This window comes from Bos mutus, chromosome 24 (genome assembly GCF_027580195.1).
Source record: "Bos mutus isolate GX-2022 chromosome 24, NWIPB_WYAK_1.1, whole genome shotgun sequence".
NCBI lineage: Eukaryota > Metazoa > Chordata > Mammalia > Artiodactyla > Bovidae > Bos > Bos mutus.
Window position 1 is genome coordinate 35306170 of NC_091640.1, and position 18618 is coordinate 35324787.

An 18618-nucleotide genomic window follows, 5' to 3' on the forward strand; every position below is an offset into this window, starting at 1 on the left:
CGACCTGAGCAATCACAGACCTTGAGCTGGGCTGGATGAAGGTAAGCTTACACTAGTCATAGTACCTTCTAAGGTGCCTGGCGGGTCATGAAAGCCCTTTCTTGCCTCCAAACTATTCCTTCAAATACCTTCTCAAACATAACATCAAACGCTAACCAGAAACACACAAAGAGATAAGACACCATGAGTGAGAAGCAGGCACAAGTGTGCGTGACAAACAGCCGCAAAGACTTAAGACACTGGTATTATCAGACACATAAGTAGAAGTAACAACGCTTACCCTGGGAGACAACTAAAAAACAAGCTTGAAAACAGGGAATAAGAAACTAAAAAGTGACACAGCAGACTTAAAGACTTTCTAGAAATGAAATGTACAATTATGGAAATTAAGAACTCATTTTGCAGCAGATTATTCATAGATGAACAGAGAAGTAGTAAACTAGAAAACATTTCTAGAGAAATCACGCAGGATGTGATGGAAAGAGAGACAGATGAAAAATGTAGAAAGTGTAAGAGACAGACAAGGTACAGAATGTTAACTAGAGTTCCATAAAGAGAAAGCAGCATACACAATAGCTGAAGAAATATCAGTTTAAATTTTTACAAAGTGGATGAAGGATAACCAATGCACAAACTCAAGATGCCCACAAATCTGAAGAATGATAAATTTTAAAAATCCATGCTTAGACACATTATATAAAACTGAAAAACCAAAAACCCCACAAACAAAAGAACAAAAATTCAAAGAAAAAGAAAATTTCAAGAGCAAAGAAAGAAAAAAATACAAAACAAAACTAGATTAGCTTCAAAGGAGTTAGACTGACATCTGACTCCTCTCTAGAAGACACAGGCAAAGTAATGATGACCTTCCACTAAATGAAATCCTATATCCAGTGCCAACCTACAATCTCTATACTTCAACCATTCTATCTAATCTTCAACCATTCTTCAAGAGTAAAGAAATAAAGATTTTCAGACAAAACAAAATTTGCACTAAAGAAAAGTCTAAAGGAGAAAATAGTCACAGATAGAGGATCAGAAATACAAGTTGTAAATACACTGGTAAATTGAAATTAATCCTGACCACATTTAAATAAGAGGAAAGAAAAAAAGCAGAGATACAGCAGGACAAAAATAAAGTCACAGGTGATTTTGCCACTGCTAACACACACTATAGGTCTTACCACAAGCAGGCACTGATGTAAGCTCTTCACATATTTTAACTCATTTAATCCTTACAACAACATGTGAAGTAGGTGGTAGATTAGCCTGGTATTAAGGAAGGGGTTGGAGAAGGCAATGGCACCCCACTCCAGTACTCTTGCCTGGAAAATCCCATGGACGAAGGAGCCTGGCAGGCTGCAGTCCATGGGGTTGCTAAGAGTCAGACATGACTGAGCGACTTCAATTTCACTTTTCACTTTCATTCATTGGAGAAGGAAATGGCAACCCACTCCAGTGTTCTTGCCTGGAGAATCCCAGGGACGGGGGAGCCTGGTGGGCTGTCATCTATGGGGTCGCACAGAGTCGGACACGACTGAAGCGACTTAGCAGCAACAGCAGCAAGGAAGGGGTGACTGAGGCAGATAGACAGTTAAAATCTGGCATATCTAAACAGACTGTGGAGGGCTCGAGAGAACGGCCATGCTTCACTTTTGGACCTGAACAGTGGTTACCCAACTATACGCTTTATAATTATTACACTATATGCTTACTTTATGCACTTTTCATATTACTGTTATATTTCACAATGATATAAGAAATGAACAAAAGTAAATGAGGCTAAACAGCAGTGATTGAAGAAGAAAATGGAAGCAGAAAAATTGGAAAGTATTAGGAAATGAAATAAAAACATGATTCATGTCTACATATTTCAATGTGATTCAACTGTACATTATTATTAATAAACTTTGAACTTGAAGAATCAATGGCTTTATTTGAATGTTACCTGTATTATGCACTGGAATAGGTACAACTATTTACAAGTAAATGAAAAACAAGTGACAATTTCCTATGCTATCTTTCAACTTTTTAGAATCTTTTTTTTTTTTTAATCATCATGGTATATTCTAGTCCATGAAAAACAGGTAAAAATTTTCCTGCAAAGCAACTTATGTACGAAAGCTCACCTGATTTCTCAGATAAAGGGAAAAGCCTGGCCAAAAAGAGTTGAATTCGTCCACAGAAGACTGTATTCTGGGATTTTGATAATCTTCGTAGGAGATCTAACAACAAATGGAAACAAAGGTTACACAGAAGAGATCATTCTATATTTATTACAATATATCCAAATGTCTTAACCAGTTCAAAAGTATTTTCCTAAAGCAGTAGTTCTCAAAATGGGGGTAGAAACTATTTTTTGTCACAAAAAAAAGGACTAGAAAATTAAAAATAAAATGAGTTTAACATGGGCAAGATAAACTTCACTCAACTTTTTGGTTTTCATTAAGTTTATACCTAGAACAGGAATAGATAAAGCAAATGATCAGTTTTAATAAATCAGACTATTTTAAAATGAAAATACAATCTACTTAAAAAAAATTTTATCACCTGTGTTTAATTCAACCACCTGGTTTCCTGGCCATATTACCTTCTTAAAAACCAATCATTTAGTGCTCACTTACCATTGCACATACGTAGTAAATAATTCTTCCCAGCAGAATAGAATGTATTCTGAAATTAAGACAGAAATTATTAGTTGTTCTGACGTTGCTGCACATTCTTCAATAGTAAGTCACAGGAAGTAAGATTTTAAAGAACACTAATGTGTGCTGAATCTACTATGCCGCTTTCACTTCTTCCAAGCAAATGACATTTTTTAATGAAATATTTTCAAACATATAACAAATACGATTCTAAGTAACTTTTAAAACATGTAAAAGTGTGTGTTTTCAAGGTAACTGTTTCTACTCAAATTTTGTACTGTCATTTTTTTCTCCATGTGACTCTTACTTGGCTTTTCCAAGAGAGCAGAACATATAATTCTCATAAAGACAAACTTTTTAGCCATCAGCAAGGTCAGAAATAAAAGCCACAAACAAAACAAACTACCCTCAGAACTCTGGATCTATAGAAAGCTAAAGTTAGTAGAAAAAGAAACTAAGGCACTTACTGATTTCCAAGTAGCAACATTTCTTTCCACAAAAGTGAATATTGTGTCACACTGATCCAAAGGAAGACAGTCCAAAACATCTCCCAACAATACAAAAGGTGTAGATGCCGTACAAATACCTTCAAGTGGAGCACAAGCCAATTTAAAAGTTTAAAATACGGCTGAGAAAGAGAGCTCATGCAAAAAATTTTGAAGATAATCTTAAAGGTACACTTTGTCAATCCTAACAAGGCTGTGAAAGGCAAGAAACAGAAGCAACCTAAAAGTCCCCAAGGAAGATATACTTAAGTTTATTTAAGTTTTGGTATGTGGCATCCTTGATAATCCTTCTAGAGCATTTACTATATGTCAGGCACAGTAAGTGCCTCACATACACTAACACGTGTAATCCTCATAACCCTATGAGGTGGGGAACATTATCTCCAGTTTACAGAATGGGAAAACTGAGACACAGGGAAGTTAAATAAGTTGCCCAAGATCATAGAGCCAGTAAGCGGTAGAGCTGGGATACTAACCCAGGCAGTCTGGCTCCAGTCTGTTTTCTTCACCACTAAGCTATTCAAAAGAATATAATGCAACCAATTAAAAACAATGGTTATGATGACTATAACAACTTGGAAAATGCTTATGATTTAATGTCAAGTGAAAAAGGCAGAGTTCAGAACTGTATGGATATTATAGTTGTAACAATAAAATCTATTAAAAAGACTAGAGAAGCTAAAATTATATACCAAAATAAACGGTAGTTTTTTAAAGTAGAAGAACTGGGACTAGTATTTTCCCTTTTCCTCATTTCCAACTGTTCTGTAATAATGCTAAATTTAAACTGTCTTTGTCATTTGAAAAGATCTAGTTCAAAAAAGATAACAAAAAGGTTTGATACTAATTTCAGTTCTTACTATACTTTTAAAATATACTGTTGTTTCAATGGAAAATTGGTAAAATAAAAAGTTATGTCTAAATTCAATCTTACTAAAGCAATAAACTAAAGACTTTAAGGTCATCTAGGCTAGTTAAAAATGCTTTTATTTCCCTGCTCATTCTTCCTTCTATTTTTCGGTAACAGATACTAATACTTGTTAAGGGTTTAGGAAAAGTAGCCACTTCAGCATGATATGTAAAAAAAGTATCTAGGGGCACTATTAGCCCCTGCTACTGCTACTGCTAAGTCGCTTCAGTCGTGTCCGACTCTGTGAGACCCCATAGACGGCAGCCCACCAGGCTCCCCCGTCCCCGGGATTCTCCAGGCAAGAACACTGGAGTGGGTTGCCATTTCCTTCTCCAATGTATGAAAGTGAAAAGTGAAAGTGAAGTCGCTCAGTCGTGTCGGACTCTTTGCGACCCCATGGACTGCAGGCTTCCAGGCTCCTCCGTCCATGGGATTTTCCAGGCAAGAGTACTGGAGTGGGGTGCTAATACTGCATTAACACAGTAGTTCAGAAACAGGAAGTAGTATTTCCAGCTCTGCGCTGCACTGGAAAGATCTTAGCTGGAATGTAGTATGAGGGATACTGCCTAGAACCAGTGAGGCATAAAGCAGCAAAGTTCAACTCAATGCAAAGGAAATCTGATCATCAGAACCAGCTAACAGAAATCAAATGGTGAGCTTCATCAACGGGAGTAGAGGACCCCTGTCCAGGATGTTACTGAGGGGAGACAGGACAGGCCAGAGACAAGACTGAACCAGATGACCTCCAAGTCCTTTAACTAAGTTGTGATACTTTGTGTCCTGTATACCCAAGAGATTAGAGACATACTCTCTGCCCTCAGCTGAAGTATAATTTGGCAAAATAACACACATTTAATCATTACAGAACTTAAGAAAATTACCTAGATTCCTCTCTCAAAGATTCAGTACAACTGAGTGAAAGCCTGGCAGTCTCATTTAAAAATGGAGCTTCACTGGTCATTCTGATGAGCTGGGTTATAACATGATTCCCCAACAATGTCACAATCCGTGTCCCAGCCTCTGTGCTGCCCTCTGAGCTTCATCTTAACCTTGGCCACAGACACCCCCTCCTGAGTTCCCAAACACCTTGCTATGTTCAAGCCTGCATGGTTCTGTTTACGTTTTCTGCCTAAATAGGCTTCTTCTTCTCTATCACATGGTAAATTCCTACTTAGTCTTTCAAAGCATATAGTACATACTGCATCTAAAATACGCTTCTGGTATTTTTGTGCAGGCTACTACATCTCTGCTTCTAAAAGCACACTGTACATAAATTATAGTACTTATATCCAAACTGTTAATTTTTGTTATGTAGACTATGAGCTTTTTAAAGGTAGGCATTTTTGAAAGTTTTCACCAGTGGAGAGTCTGACATAACAGAAGCTCAATAAATTATCTGCCAAGTTGAGTTTAACAAAACATGTTTATGGACAATTTGAAAATCTGTCACATAATAAACAATACAATCATATTGGTCTCAAGAAGAAATTTTTCCCATCAAATTAAAATAAAAAGGTTATTTAAACTTTTATTCATGGCTTAACTGAGTTCTTAAGTCCGTATCTTTCTCAAATAAAGTAAAAGTTTTAAACACAGACTTTGTATAACTTCAAGTATTTGCCAACAAAGGTCCGTCTAGTCAAAGCTATGGTTTTTTCAGTAGTCATGCATGGACGTGAGAGTCCATAAAGAAAGCTGAGCACCGAAGAATTAATGCTTTTGAACTGTGGTGTTGGAGAAGACTCTTGAGAGTCCCTTGGACTGCAAGGAGATCCAACCAGTCCATCCTAAAGGAAATCAGTCCTGAATATTCATTGGAAGCACTGATGCTGAAACTCCAGTACTTTGGCCACCTGATGCGAAGAACTGAGCCATTGGAAAAGACCCTGATGCTGGGAAAGATTGAAGGCGGGAGGAGAAGGGGATGCCAGAGGATGAGATGGTAGGATGGCATCACCGACTCGATGGACATGAGTTTGAGCAAGCTCCAGGAGTTGGCAATGGACAGGGAGGCCTGGCGTGCTGCAGTCCATAGGGTTGCAAAGAGTCGGACATGACTGAGTGACTGAACTGGACTGACTGAAGCATTAAAAACATTACCAGTTTACAAGAGTATCATATCAGGATAATCAATGAATGAAGTAGATGCTGCAAACTGTTTGACAGGAACTGGCAAGGAACACTCCATTGCAGTACTCGTTAGAATATGCTTAATAAATGAATGATGAATAAGCATTTCATATAAGTTTAACTTCTAAAGCCAAAATTTATGAACTACTTAAGTTCACAAAATTGCTTGCGGCTATACTGGAAGATAACTTTTAACTTGTATGTTTCAGTTTTTTTGTAGGAATAAGTATCAAAATAATAAATGTGAATAGTGCTTTACAGATTAAAAGGCACTTTTTACATAAATTATATGAATAAATCAAAGGAATATTTTAACGAGACTAATTAAAAAAGAGTACCGATGAGCTACTTTTTCATTGCTTCTTTATGCAAATATTTAATGAGCTATTACTGTGTATTAGTCACTTTTTAAAAGTCTGCTGAAACTACCTCCTACTACCCCTGGCCCATCTAAACCAATGTCTGCCCAGTTTTCCTGCCAGCAGTTTCTCCCCATCCCATGCCTTTCCCACAGGTACTCTTTAGTACAGCATACAAAGCCCTTTACAAATGATCCTAACTTACCCTCCTGCTTCTTTCCTCATGGTTCTCATCATCCTCTCCCCATTCTGCTCGTTTTTTTTTTTACAGCTCTTACACCCCAGCTCCTATGTTACAGTTTTCTTTCTAGCCCATCCTGGTCCCTTCAGACTCTGAAGTTTAAAGAATCACTTCAACTATACTTCATTCCCACTTCAATTACCCCCAATAAGACATTTACATGTGTTTTCTCCCTGAACCACTAGGTTCCTTATAGGCAGGGAATATGTTTTGTTCACCACTGAATCTCCAAGTCCTAGCTCAGTACCAGGCACATAGTAGATGCTCAATAAATAGGCACTGGATGAACGAAGTAAGTGGAGAACAAAGAAATGTCAAAGTGCGCAGTGTATACTAGCGACAAGAAATAACTGGGAGCCGACTTCAGTGGGACTTCTTGGCAATGGGGGTAGGTAGGCAGAATTTGAAAAATGAACAAAATCAACTAGGTAGAGAGGTATGGAGAGAATACGTTTTCAATAAAGCATGTCAAGTCTAGGATCACTTTAAAACCAAACCAAACCATACTTACCTTCAGTTACTCCCCCAATAGCAAGAGAAATAATAGCTAAAACGTTTTCACATGATGAATGATTTATCTACCAACAAAGGAAAAAACAACTTAATTTAGGAACCAGAATTTAGACTAATTTGATAATAAGAAAAACATACCCTCTGACATTAAATTGATTATCACAAACATTGGATAAGGATATTTCTCACAGAGGATAAAATTACTAAGAATATTTTACAAATGAATGATAAGAGCCCTAACTATAGAAGTATATTAAATAAATAAGCAGCAGGTGATTCACTTAAAATCCAAGAGTCTTGGGAAGATGGTTATATTAGCATGATTAAGCCTGTAAGCTAATCAAGCACAGATGCGCTGAGGCCATTAAGTCACTCAAAGGCACCAGACAAAAGACTGGGCCAGGGGGATTAACTGTACTAGTGCATCAGTATGTCTGGGAAGGGTTTTATTAATAATAGAAGAGAGATGATGCTTAGGTGTGATAGTATCATAAAAACCAGCATTTATTGAGTGTTTATTAAGTGCCGTTTTATGCAACCCTGTAAAAATGGTGTTTCCTCTCTTACAAATGAAATTGAGGCCCAAAAAAGCAAGGTAACCTTGCCCAATGCCTGACAACAGGTGACTAGGTCTGAAGAAGAAAGAATGAATTCAGAACTGTCCTAAAGAAAGGGACAGTTTTATGGCTACTGGAAAAGAATCTAGCTTCTTGGGATCCAAGCTTTGCTAAATGAAGAATAAACTGTTGGAACTTTTCCTTTCATTTGAGTGCTCCACTAATGGTACACAAAGTCAGATTTTTCATGTTTAAATTTCTGTACTAAAGTTGGATAGGCTCCTGTTATCTATTACTAACTGAGAAGGAGGATGCTGATAAGGAAAATGAGGGCCTGGAATACGTGCTGAACATCCTTGGACTAGACTTCTCATCCACTCCAGGATGTGTCGCTGTTTATACAGCAAAGACAGGGCCCATCTTCAAGTTCTAGTTCTTGCTCAGGAAGACCTCGTGCCAACTTTTCTTATACATATTCAACGGCAGGGGGCTCTGCTAATTTATTAAACCAAACTCTTAAATTGCACCTATGCTATCAAAACCCTTATTCATGATGTAACTCCTATGCGGACTATGACCAAGTTAGGTTTCACAGACTAAGTAGTTCCCTCCAGAAAAAAAATAGTCATGGTTAAATATTCTAAGAATAAAAGCCAATTAAAAAATAATATTTACTAATCTGCCAGCAAAATTTTAACAATAAATAAAGGAAAAACATACTTACAATTTCTTCTTCTAGAACACCTCTAAAAGCCTGGTCAAGGGTACACTTTTTTTCATTTTCACTATTAAAAACAAAAAACACCTGCATTTTTAAAACAGCTCAGGGTTAAGTATAAAGATTTCAATGAGCCCATGTCATGGATATTAACGCCTTACCTGCCAGGTAACTGGCTAAAGGTATTCAACAAGGGCTTGATATTTTTGCTGTTCAGGGCCTCTCTCGTAGATTTCTAGAAGAAAAAAAAAAAAAAGCACATAAGTTGAAGGATTTTTTGTTCACTGAAAAACATATCACTCATTAATTGTATGTCTAACTAAAAAATGTTTATACCTGAGAAAAATTACCTGTCAGTCATTTCAGCAGTAGTTCTCATTCAAATGCTACTTACTCATCACTTGAAGCTTGTTGAGAGCGTCCAAGCTCAGTTTTCTCATTCCAGGTTTTCCTGCCTACCTTTCCTTTAAATATGCTATTCATTCTGCTTAAAAAAAAAATCTCTTAAGTGGCCCCCTATCTACAGGTTTTGTTTCACAGCTTCCTCTAAAGGTCCTTAATAATGTTATCCCGCTCAATCTATCCAACCTTCCCAGTAACCCCAAACACATACTCTCCACTAGGCTCTAGCCATTTTTCCATCATTTTCTATCAAGTTCACTCTAGTGTATCCATGCACATTGTTCTTCCCATATGCTCATGTAAATTCTATCCACTCTTCAAGACCCAACAAAAGTCCCACCTCCCCTAGGCAGCTTGCACAGCACAGTCCCTGACATCAAGTAAACACTGATGTCTTAAAGTACTAAACCTGCTGACTGTCACAAAGTAGTCGTAACTGAAAAAGAAAAATACTGCCAAGTCATTCACTCTGTGAAAATTCACATACACTTGGCAAATCATCTTGTCACATCACAGGAGTTACATTTATACAGGAAATGGTCCATTCCTGACTCTGTGAGTAGGCTGCGTAATCTTGGTGCATGCAAGCTCAGTGGTGTTCGACTTTTCGTGACCCCATGGACTGTACCCCACCGGGCCCCTCTGTCCATGGGATTCTTCTGGCAAGAATACTGGAGTAAGCTGCCATTCCCTCCTCCAGGGGATCGTCCCCACCCAGGCAATGAACCCACATCTCCTTTGCCTCCTGCACTGACAGGCGGATTCTTTACCACTGCACCACCCGGGAAGTCCGTAATCCAGAGCATACCCTTTGTCTCTGTACTTCATTCTCCTCACCAGTTACATATATGGGTTGTTGTGGGTCCTTATTACCACCAGCAGCAGTGGCATCACCTGAGAACTTGTTAGACATGCAGAATCTCAGGCCCCATTCCTACCGAACCAGAATCTCATTTAACAAGATCCCCAGGTGATCCCAACCCATGCTCAATCTTAAGAAGCATTGGGCTAGATGATCTCCTATTAAATGGTCCCTTCCAGGACTGATATGACCTTGGACACACCTAACAGTTTCTCCTCGCAGAATTATAGAAAAGTAGGGACGAATCCAGTCAAACGACTTAGAACACGGTTCTTCATTTGGTAATGGGCAACATAAGAAGAATACTGAGTCTGAAGTCAGAAAAAACAGTGAAGCAAATCATTTAACTTTTATGTTTTCGAACTGTGGTGCTGGAGAAGACTCCGGAGAGTCCCTTGGACTGCAAGGAGATCAAAGCCGTCAACCCTAAAGGAAATCAACCCTAAATATTCTTTGGAAGGACTGATACTGAAGCTCCAAACTTTGGCCACCTGATGCGAAGAGCCGACTCACTGGAAAAGACCCTGATGCTGGGCAAGACTGAAGGCAGAAGAAGTGGGTGACAGAGGATGAGATGGTTGGGTGGCATCACTGACTCAATGGACATGAGTTTGAGCAATCTCCAGGACATGGTGAAGGACAGGAAAGACTGGCACGCTGCAGTCCATGAGGTTGCAAAGGGTCGGACACGACTTAGCGACTGAACAAGAACAAAGGCGGGGGCTGGGGGGCGGGCTGTCTCAGTTTCTATCTCGTCTACTGCGGATAATTAAACACCCTACTTCACAGGGCTATTCTGAGTTAAATAAGCTAACATCAAAAAGCCCTGTAAAGTGTTTCCCCAAATGCTTAAATTACTGTTCCCCAAGGCGGAAGAATAAAATGACAGATGACAACCCTTCCCAAGCTGATCAATTTGCCTCGCCCCACTTAGGACCGTCCTCATCGATCTCTAAAGAGTGAGATACAAAGGGTTAAAGGGTGATGAATAAGCGGCGAGAAGAGCCACCTGGCAGTTAGGAGGCGGGGCGGAAGCCGGTTCTCTGGACTAAAACCATTCCCGCCTTCAGAGCAGCCCCCTGCCAATTCTGGAAACACCCGCCTGGCTAAGCGAGCACCGCAGAGGAGCAGGACCCAAACGGAGGTAGTCTGCGGGTGAGCCCTCCACGAAGGGCGCAGGGCTCCGGGACCCGCCGGCGGAAAGGAGGAGGCGGACCGCAGAGGACTCTTGGAAGAGGCAGGTAAAGCGCCTTTGCCGCCTCCCCAGCCCACGACGGGGCCGGGAACCCGTCGCCGCGGCGTAACGCCTCTGTCCCCGCTTTACCCCGGTGCAAAATTCAAGTAATTTCAGGGAGAGGAGAGCAACAAATAGCGTTGGGCCGGGGCCGCGCCCACCGTTCCGCAACTCACAGTAAACCGCGTCCGCGCTTCGGGCAAACTGAAGAGCGGCGGCGTCGGAGACATCTTCTTGGCTGCGCGTGCCCGCCACTTCGTCGCGGCGCCCGCTGATGACGTCAGGGCGGGAGCAACGAGAGTGCCGGCTCCGTGCGCGGCTAGAGCGGCTTGTGGGCGCAGGGGCGGGTCCGGTGGTGTTAGGGAGCTTCCCTGTGACGGAGGTCGGGAGGGCGTTTGGGAGCCAGGGTTAGCCACTCAACGCCCGATCCGGGTTCGTGGGTAACAACCCATGGGTGACTGCAGATGCGCGGCCTCGCCCTGTACACGCTGCGGGTTACAAGCCGGGACGCTCGGGCTGTTGGCCGGCGTTCTCCTGGTTTGGGAAGTCGGGTGAATGGCGGCTGGTTACGGCTCGATGGGCCGCAAGGGAAGGTGGTAGCCGTCTGAGAATCCAAGTCAGGCGGCTTATCCGGGAGCTCCGGGCTGGGGAGGTGACGGCAGTGGCCGTCGGATCAAAGTCCTTCTTCCCGAACGAGTGGTCCCACCTCCGGATTCGCGCCTCTGCCTCGAAGGTCACGGGCCCTGTAGCTCAGGTGCAGTTCCACTTTCTGAGAAATAAAAATAACGCTTGTATCCCTGAGCTGTTGAGGAGCGTGAAGTCATGAATGCAAGCGTGGCTTGTGTAGCAATGTAATGTGTGGGGATTCGTTCATTTTGCTGGCAGATAGAGGGCTCTACTGAACGAGGAAGATTGTGGAGGAACGCAGTACTCGGCACTGATTGGATAGCCAGTGGCGCCAAGTCCCAGGGTTAAGGCACCTGTTGCAAGACCTAGTCTTCTGCCCGGTTCCTCCCTCGTCTCCGCTCACTTGGCCAATAAGAAGCCAAGGGGCAGTCGTCTTTCCGTTGGAATTATGCGGTGGGGAAAGAAGCACTGACCCAAACACCTGCTACCAGCTCTTACCCACCTGCACGTGTTCCTAAATGAAAGCCTGGCGCGCTTTACCTGGTTCCCTTCGTGGATATCCAGTGAGAGTACGGGACGCTAACAAAAATATAACTGCGTAATCTTGTCCCTAAGTGGGAATTGTGAACAGTGATGGCTACCTGGAGCGTTGCAGATTTTTTCAGAATAAAATCATTCAGGTTTGATTGTACAACGCACGTTGCCAAATTGCCCAAATCAACTGGTATTAACTGATTTAATAGGTAGCTGATGTAATCGGATTGTTATCGTATTATGGATGATTGTTCAGTTCAGTTCAGTCGCTCAGTCGTGTCCAACTCTTTGCGACCCCACGAATCCCAGCACGCCAGGCCCCGCTGTCCATCACCAACTCCTGGAGTTTACCCAAACTCATGTCCATGGAGTTGGTGATGCCATTCAGCTATCTCTGTCGTCCCCTTCTCCTCACCAACTCCCGGAGTTTACCCAAATTCATGTCCATGGAGTTGGTGATGCCATTCAGCCATCTCTGTCGTCCCCTTCTCCTCCTGCCCCCAATCCCTCCCAGCATCAGAGTCTTTTCCAATGAGTCAACTCTTCACATGAGGTGGCCAAAGTATTGGAGTTTCAGCTTCAGTATCAGTCCTTCCAATGAACACCCAGGACTGATCTCCTTTAGGATGGACTGGTTGGATCTCCTTGCAGTCCAAGGGACTCTCAAGAGTCTTCTCCAACACCACAGTTCAAAAGCATCAATTCTTCGCCACTCAGCCTTCTTCACAGTCCAACTCTCACATCCATACATGACCACTGGAAAAAATATAGCCTTAACTAGACGGACCTTTGTTGGCAAAGCAATGTCTCTGCTTTTTAATATGCTATCTAGGTTGGTCATAACTTTCCTTCCAAGGAGTAAGCGTCTTTTAATTTCATGGCTGCAATCACCATCTGCAGTGATTTTGGAGCCCAAAAAAATAAAGTCAGCCACTTTCCACTGTTTCCCCATCTATTTCCCATGAAGTGATGGGACCAGATGCCATGATCTTAGTTTTCTGAATGTTGAGCTTTAAGTCAACTTTTTCACTCTCCTCTTTCACTTTCGTCAAGAGGCTTTTTAGTTCCTCTTCACTTTCTGCCGTAAGGGTGGTGTCATCTGCATATCTGAGGTTATTGATATTTCTCCCGGCAATCTTGATTCTAGCTTGTGCTTCTTCCAGCACAGCGTTTCTCATGATGTACTCTGCATAGAAGTTAAATAAGCAGGGTGACAATATACAGCCTTGACGCACTCCTTTCCGGATTTGGAACCAGTCTGTTGTTCCATGTCCAGTTTTAACTGTTGCTTCCTGACCTGCATATAGGTTTCTCAAGAGGCAGGTCAGGTGGTCTGGTGGTCTGGTATTCCCATCTCTTTCAGAATTTCCCACAGTTTATTGTGATCCACACAGTCAAAGGCTTTAGCATAGTCAATAAAGTAGAAGTAGATGTTTTTCTGTAACTCTCTTGCTATCTCAATGACCCAGCGGATGTTGGCAATTTGATCTCTGGTTCCTCTGCCTTTTCTAAAACCAGCTTGAACATCTGGAAGTTCACAGTTCACATATTGCTGAAGCCTGGCTTGGAGAATTTTGAGCATTACTTTACTAGCATGTGAGATGAGTGCAATTGTGCAGTAGTTTGAGCATTCTTTGGCATTGCCTTTCTTTGGGATTGGAATGAAAACTGACCTTTCCCAGTCCTGTGGCCACTGCTGAGTTTTCCAAATTTGCTGGCATACTGAGTGCAGCACTTTCACAGCATCGTCTTTCAGGAATTGAAATAGCTCAACTGGAATTCCATCATCTCCACGAGCTTTGTTCGTAGTGATGCTTTCTAAGGCCCACTTGACTTCACATTCCAGGATGTCTGGCTCTAGGTGAGTGATCACACCATCGTGATTATCTGGGTCGTGACGATCTTTTTTGAACAGTTCTTCTGTGTGTATTCTTGCCACCTCTTCTTAATATCTTCTGCTTCTGTTAGGTCCATACCATTTCTGTCCTTTATCGAGCCCATCTTTGCATGAAATGTTCCCTAGATATCTCTGATTTTCTAGAAGAGATCTCTAGTCTTTCCCATTCTGTTGTTTTCCTCTATTTCTTTGCATTGATCGCTGAGGAAGGCTTTCTTATCTCTCCTTGCAAAGTAAATAAACTTTACATAAGAGGTAAATTTTTTATATATATATATATATATATTTTACAAAAAATCCAAATGGGAGAAGAGCTTGAGTTTGTTGATGCATCCATCAAAGTCTAGAATTTAAATTAGCCAAAGACTTAGAATTGTGTTTTTTTTTTAAATCACATTTGCTGGCACCTGTGCTCTATAGGCAGTGGACAGTATTTCTTGAATGAATAGTAACTCTACATTTGAATGAACAAAATAATATAGATTAATTGCTGTTTTGAGGAGCTGGCAATAAGACAAGGAAGTAGGCAATGCAATTTTAAAAGATACTCATCAAAAATCACTACCAGAGAAATGTTTTAGCATTTAGATGGTAAAAATGCCTTCTAATTCCCAAGCACTTAACGTAAGACATTTGATCCTCTAAATGATATTTTAAGGTGAGTAACACAGCTATTATGCTCATTTACACACGAGGAAGCAAACTCAAAGAGATAGGGTTCCTGATAGAGGTAACTGGCCAAATGAGACTACCCATGGGTTTTGATTAGGATTTTTGAGCTCTTTACACTGTTACAGTGTCCGTAAGTAATAGTCAAGTTTTATTGAGTACCTCCTATGAGCCAGACACTTTTCTTGTATTATTCCTCCTCCTTAGCATGACACTGTACATAACAGGCTTGTCTGTCCTGGGTCATGTGTCTAGAGAAAGCTGTTTGGAATTTGAACCGCTAACTTTAATCCCAAAGCTTGTATTTTTCTTGAATCTTAACCCATAAATCTTTACAAAGCTATGGACCTAGTTAATGTCTCATAAATTATTCCTTATATTTAGAGAAGGGTAAGGATCATATTGTCGTTCATAGCGTAAGTTTTCTGCATATGTAATAATACCATTCCAAAGGCAGACATCCAATAATGCATAAACTCTTTAATTTAATCGGGCACCTCTTTTTCCTCCTATGTTAGTGCACAGTTGTATAAACAGTTAGTACATAACTGTATAAAACTTCAAATAGCCAAAGCAGTCTTGAGAAAGGATAAAACTGAAAGTATCACTTCCTGATTTAAAAAAAAAATTACACACTACAGTAATCAAAATAATGTGGTGCTGGCATAAGAACAGATGTGTAGACCAATGAAACAGAATAGAGAGCCCCCAAATAAATATATGGTCATATATTTTATATGTGGCCAACATATCTTCAATAAGAGTGCTCAGAACACACAATGAGGATAGGATAGTCTCTTCAATAAATGATGTTGGGAGGACTTCTTTGGTCCTGTGGTTAAGACTCCACACTTCCAATGCAGGAGATGCAGGTTTGATTCCTGGCTGGGAAACTAGGATCCCTTTTGCCACATGGTGTGGCCAAAAAAAAATGAAAAATGGCATTAGGAATACTGGACATCCATGTGCAGAGGAGTGAAATCAAACCTTTACCTCACATTATACACTTTTAATGGAGAAGGCAATGGCACCCCACTCCAGTACTCTTGCCTGGAAAATCCCATGGACGGAGGAGCCTGGAAGGCTGCAGTCCATGGGGTCTCTAGGAGTCGGACATGACTGAGCGACTTCTCTTTCACTTTTCACTTTCATGCATTGGAGAAGGAAATGGCAGCCCACTCCAGTGTTCTTGCCTGGAGAATCCCAGGGACGGGGGAGCCTGGTGGGCTGCTTTCTATGGGGTCGCACAGAGTCCAACACAACTGAAGTGACTTAGCAGCAGCAGCAGCAGCATACACTTTTAAAAACCAACTCAAGTTACAGTGGCAGAAGACATAAACAGGAAATTCATACAGAGGGGAAATATGAAAAGATGCTTAGCTTCCTGAGCAATCAGGGAAATGCATAAACAATACTGTGTTATTGTTTTCTCATCTATGACATTGGCATGAGCTTAAAAGTTTAATGCATGTTGGTGAGGAGGTTGGGCACCTGTACTCAGCTGATGGAAATGGAATCTGTTGCAACCATTTTGGAAATGAATTGGCATTTTAGTAAGGTTGAAGATTTAATACCCTTCAATCCCATAATTCTACTCTAGGTATAAACACAAAAGGATTTCTTATACGTGCAAATAAAGAGACATGTGCACATATTTTGGTACTGCTGGTAATGCCACAGGATTGAAACAGAGTGTCAATCAATGAATTGCTGAATAAATTTTAAAATACTCACTTGCTGAGTTTTTAAGGCAAAGAAAATGAAAGAGCTAAATGTATTTGTTGCAGCGTGAATAAATCTCTTTTGTTGAAGTGATCATGTTTTACTTATTGAACCCAGGTCTCCTTCATTGTTCATTTCAGTCACTCAGTCATGTCCGACTCTTTGCGACCCCATGAACCGCAGCACGCCAGGCCTCCCTGTCCATCACCAACTCCCGGAGTCCACCCAAACCCATGTCCATCGAGTCAGTGATGCCATCCAACCATCTTATCCTCTGTTGTCCCATTCTCCTGCCCTCAATCTTTCCCAGCATCAGGATCTTTTCAAATTAGTCAGCTCTTCGCATCAGGTGGCCAAAGTATTGGAGTTTCAGCTGCAACATCAGTCCTTCCAATGAACATCCAGGACTGATCTCCTTTAGGATGGACTGGTTGGATTTCCTTGCAGTCCAAGGGACTCTCAAGAGTCTTCTCCAACACCACAGTTCAAAAGCATCAATTCTTTGGTGCTCAGACTTCTTTATAGTCAAACTCTCACATCCATACATGACTATTGGAAAACTATCGCCTTGACTAGACGGACCTTTGTTGACAAAGTAATGTCTCTGCTCTTGAATATGCTATCTAGGTTGGTCATAACTTTCCTTCCAAGGAGTAAGCGTCTTTTAATTTCATGGCTGCAGTCACCATCTGCAGTGATTTTGGACCCCAAAAAATAAAGTCTAACACTGTTTCTACTGTTTCCCTATCTATTTGCCATGAAGTGATGGGACCAGATGCCATGATCTTAGTTTTCTGAATGTTGAGTTTAAGCCAACTTTTTCACTCTCCTCTTTCACTTTCATCAAGAGGCTCTTTAGTTCTTTACTTTCTGCCATAGGGTGGTGTCATCTGCATATCTGAGGTTATTGATATTTCTCCTGGCAATCTTGATTCCAGCTTGTGCTTCTTCCAGCACAGCGTTTCTCATGATGTACTCTGCGTAGAAGTTAAATAAGCAGGGTGACAATATACAGCCTTGACATACTCCTTTTCCTATTTGGAACCAGTCTGTTGTTCCATGTCCAGTTCTAACTGTTGCTTCCTGACCTGCATACAGGTTTCTCAAGAGGCAGGTTAGGTGATCTGGTATTCCCATCTCTTTCAGAATTTTTATGAAATTCTGAAATCAAAATATTGTGGTCTATACAGTCAAAGGCTTTAGCATAGTCATAAAGCAGAAATAGATGTTTTTCTGTAACTCTCTTGCTTTTTCCATGATCCAGCGGATGTTGGAAATTTGATCTCTGGTTCCTCTGCCTTTTCTAAAACCAGCTTGAACATCAGGTAGTTCACGATTCACGTACTGCTGAAGCCTGGCTTGGAGAATTTTAAGCATCACTTTACTAGCATGTGAGATGAGTGCAATTGTGCGGTAGTTTGAGCATTCTTTGGCATTGCCTTTCTTTGGGATTGGAATGAAAACTAACCTTTTCCAGTCCTGTGGCCACTGCTGAGTTTTTCAAATTTGCTGGCATATTGAGTGCAGCACTTTCACAGCGTCATCTTTCAGGATTTGAAATAGCTCAACTGGAATTCCATCATCTCCACTAGCTTTGTTCATAGTGATGCTTTCTAAGGCCCACTTCACTTCACATTCCAGGATGTCTGGCTCTAGGTGAGTGATCACACCATCATGATTATCTGGGTCGGGACGATCTTTTTTGTACAGTTCTTCTGTGTATTCTTGCCACCTCTTCTTAATATCTTCTGCTTCTGTTAGGTCCATACCATTTCTGTCCTTTATCGTGCCCATCTTTGCATGAAATGTTCCCTTGGTAGCTCTAATTTTCTTGAAGAGATCTCTTTCCCATTCTGTTGTTTTCCTGTTTCTTTGCACTGATCACTGAGGAAGGCTTTTTTATCTCTCCTTGCTATTCTTTGGAACTCTGCATTCAGATAGGTATATCTTTTTTTTTCTCCTTTGCTTATCTCTTCTCTTCTTTTCTCAGCTATTTGTAAGGCCTCCTCAGACAACCATTTTGCCTTTTGAATTTCTTTTTCTTGGGGATGGTTTTGATCACGGCTTCATGTACAATGTCACGAACCTCTGT

General features: G+C 41.1%; 1 protein-coding gene and 1 long non-coding RNA gene across 2 annotated transcripts in view; one reads left to right on the top strand and one right to left on the bottom strand.

Moving 5' to 3' along the window:
* Positions 1 to 11402, bottom strand: part of THOC1 (THO complex subunit 1) — a 37040-nt gene extending 25638 nt beyond the window's left edge. Inside the window, exons 1-7 of the mRNA XM_005898888.3 lie at positions 11254 to 11402; positions 8741 to 8814; positions 8586 to 8646; positions 7303 to 7369; positions 3113 to 3231; positions 2625 to 2673; positions 2130 to 2225 (exon numbers count right to left, since the gene is read on the bottom strand). Coding sequence (XP_005898950.1) covers positions 2130 to 2225; positions 2625 to 2673; positions 3113 to 3231; positions 7303 to 7369; positions 8586 to 8646; positions 8741 to 8814; positions 11254 to 11307 — 520 coding nt within the window. The 5' untranslated portion in view covers positions 11308 to 11402. The remainder of the gene's footprint in view (positions 1 to 2129; positions 2226 to 2624; positions 2674 to 3112; positions 3232 to 7302; positions 7370 to 8585; positions 8647 to 8740; positions 8815 to 11253) is intronic.
* Positions 10802 to 18618, top strand: part of LOC138985424 (uncharacterized) — a 37380-nt gene continuing 29563 nt past the window's right edge. Inside the window, exon 1 of the long non-coding RNA XR_011462480.1 lies at positions 10802 to 11084. This is a non-coding gene — a long non-coding RNA (uncharacterized lncRNA). The remainder of the gene's footprint in view (positions 11085 to 18618) is intronic.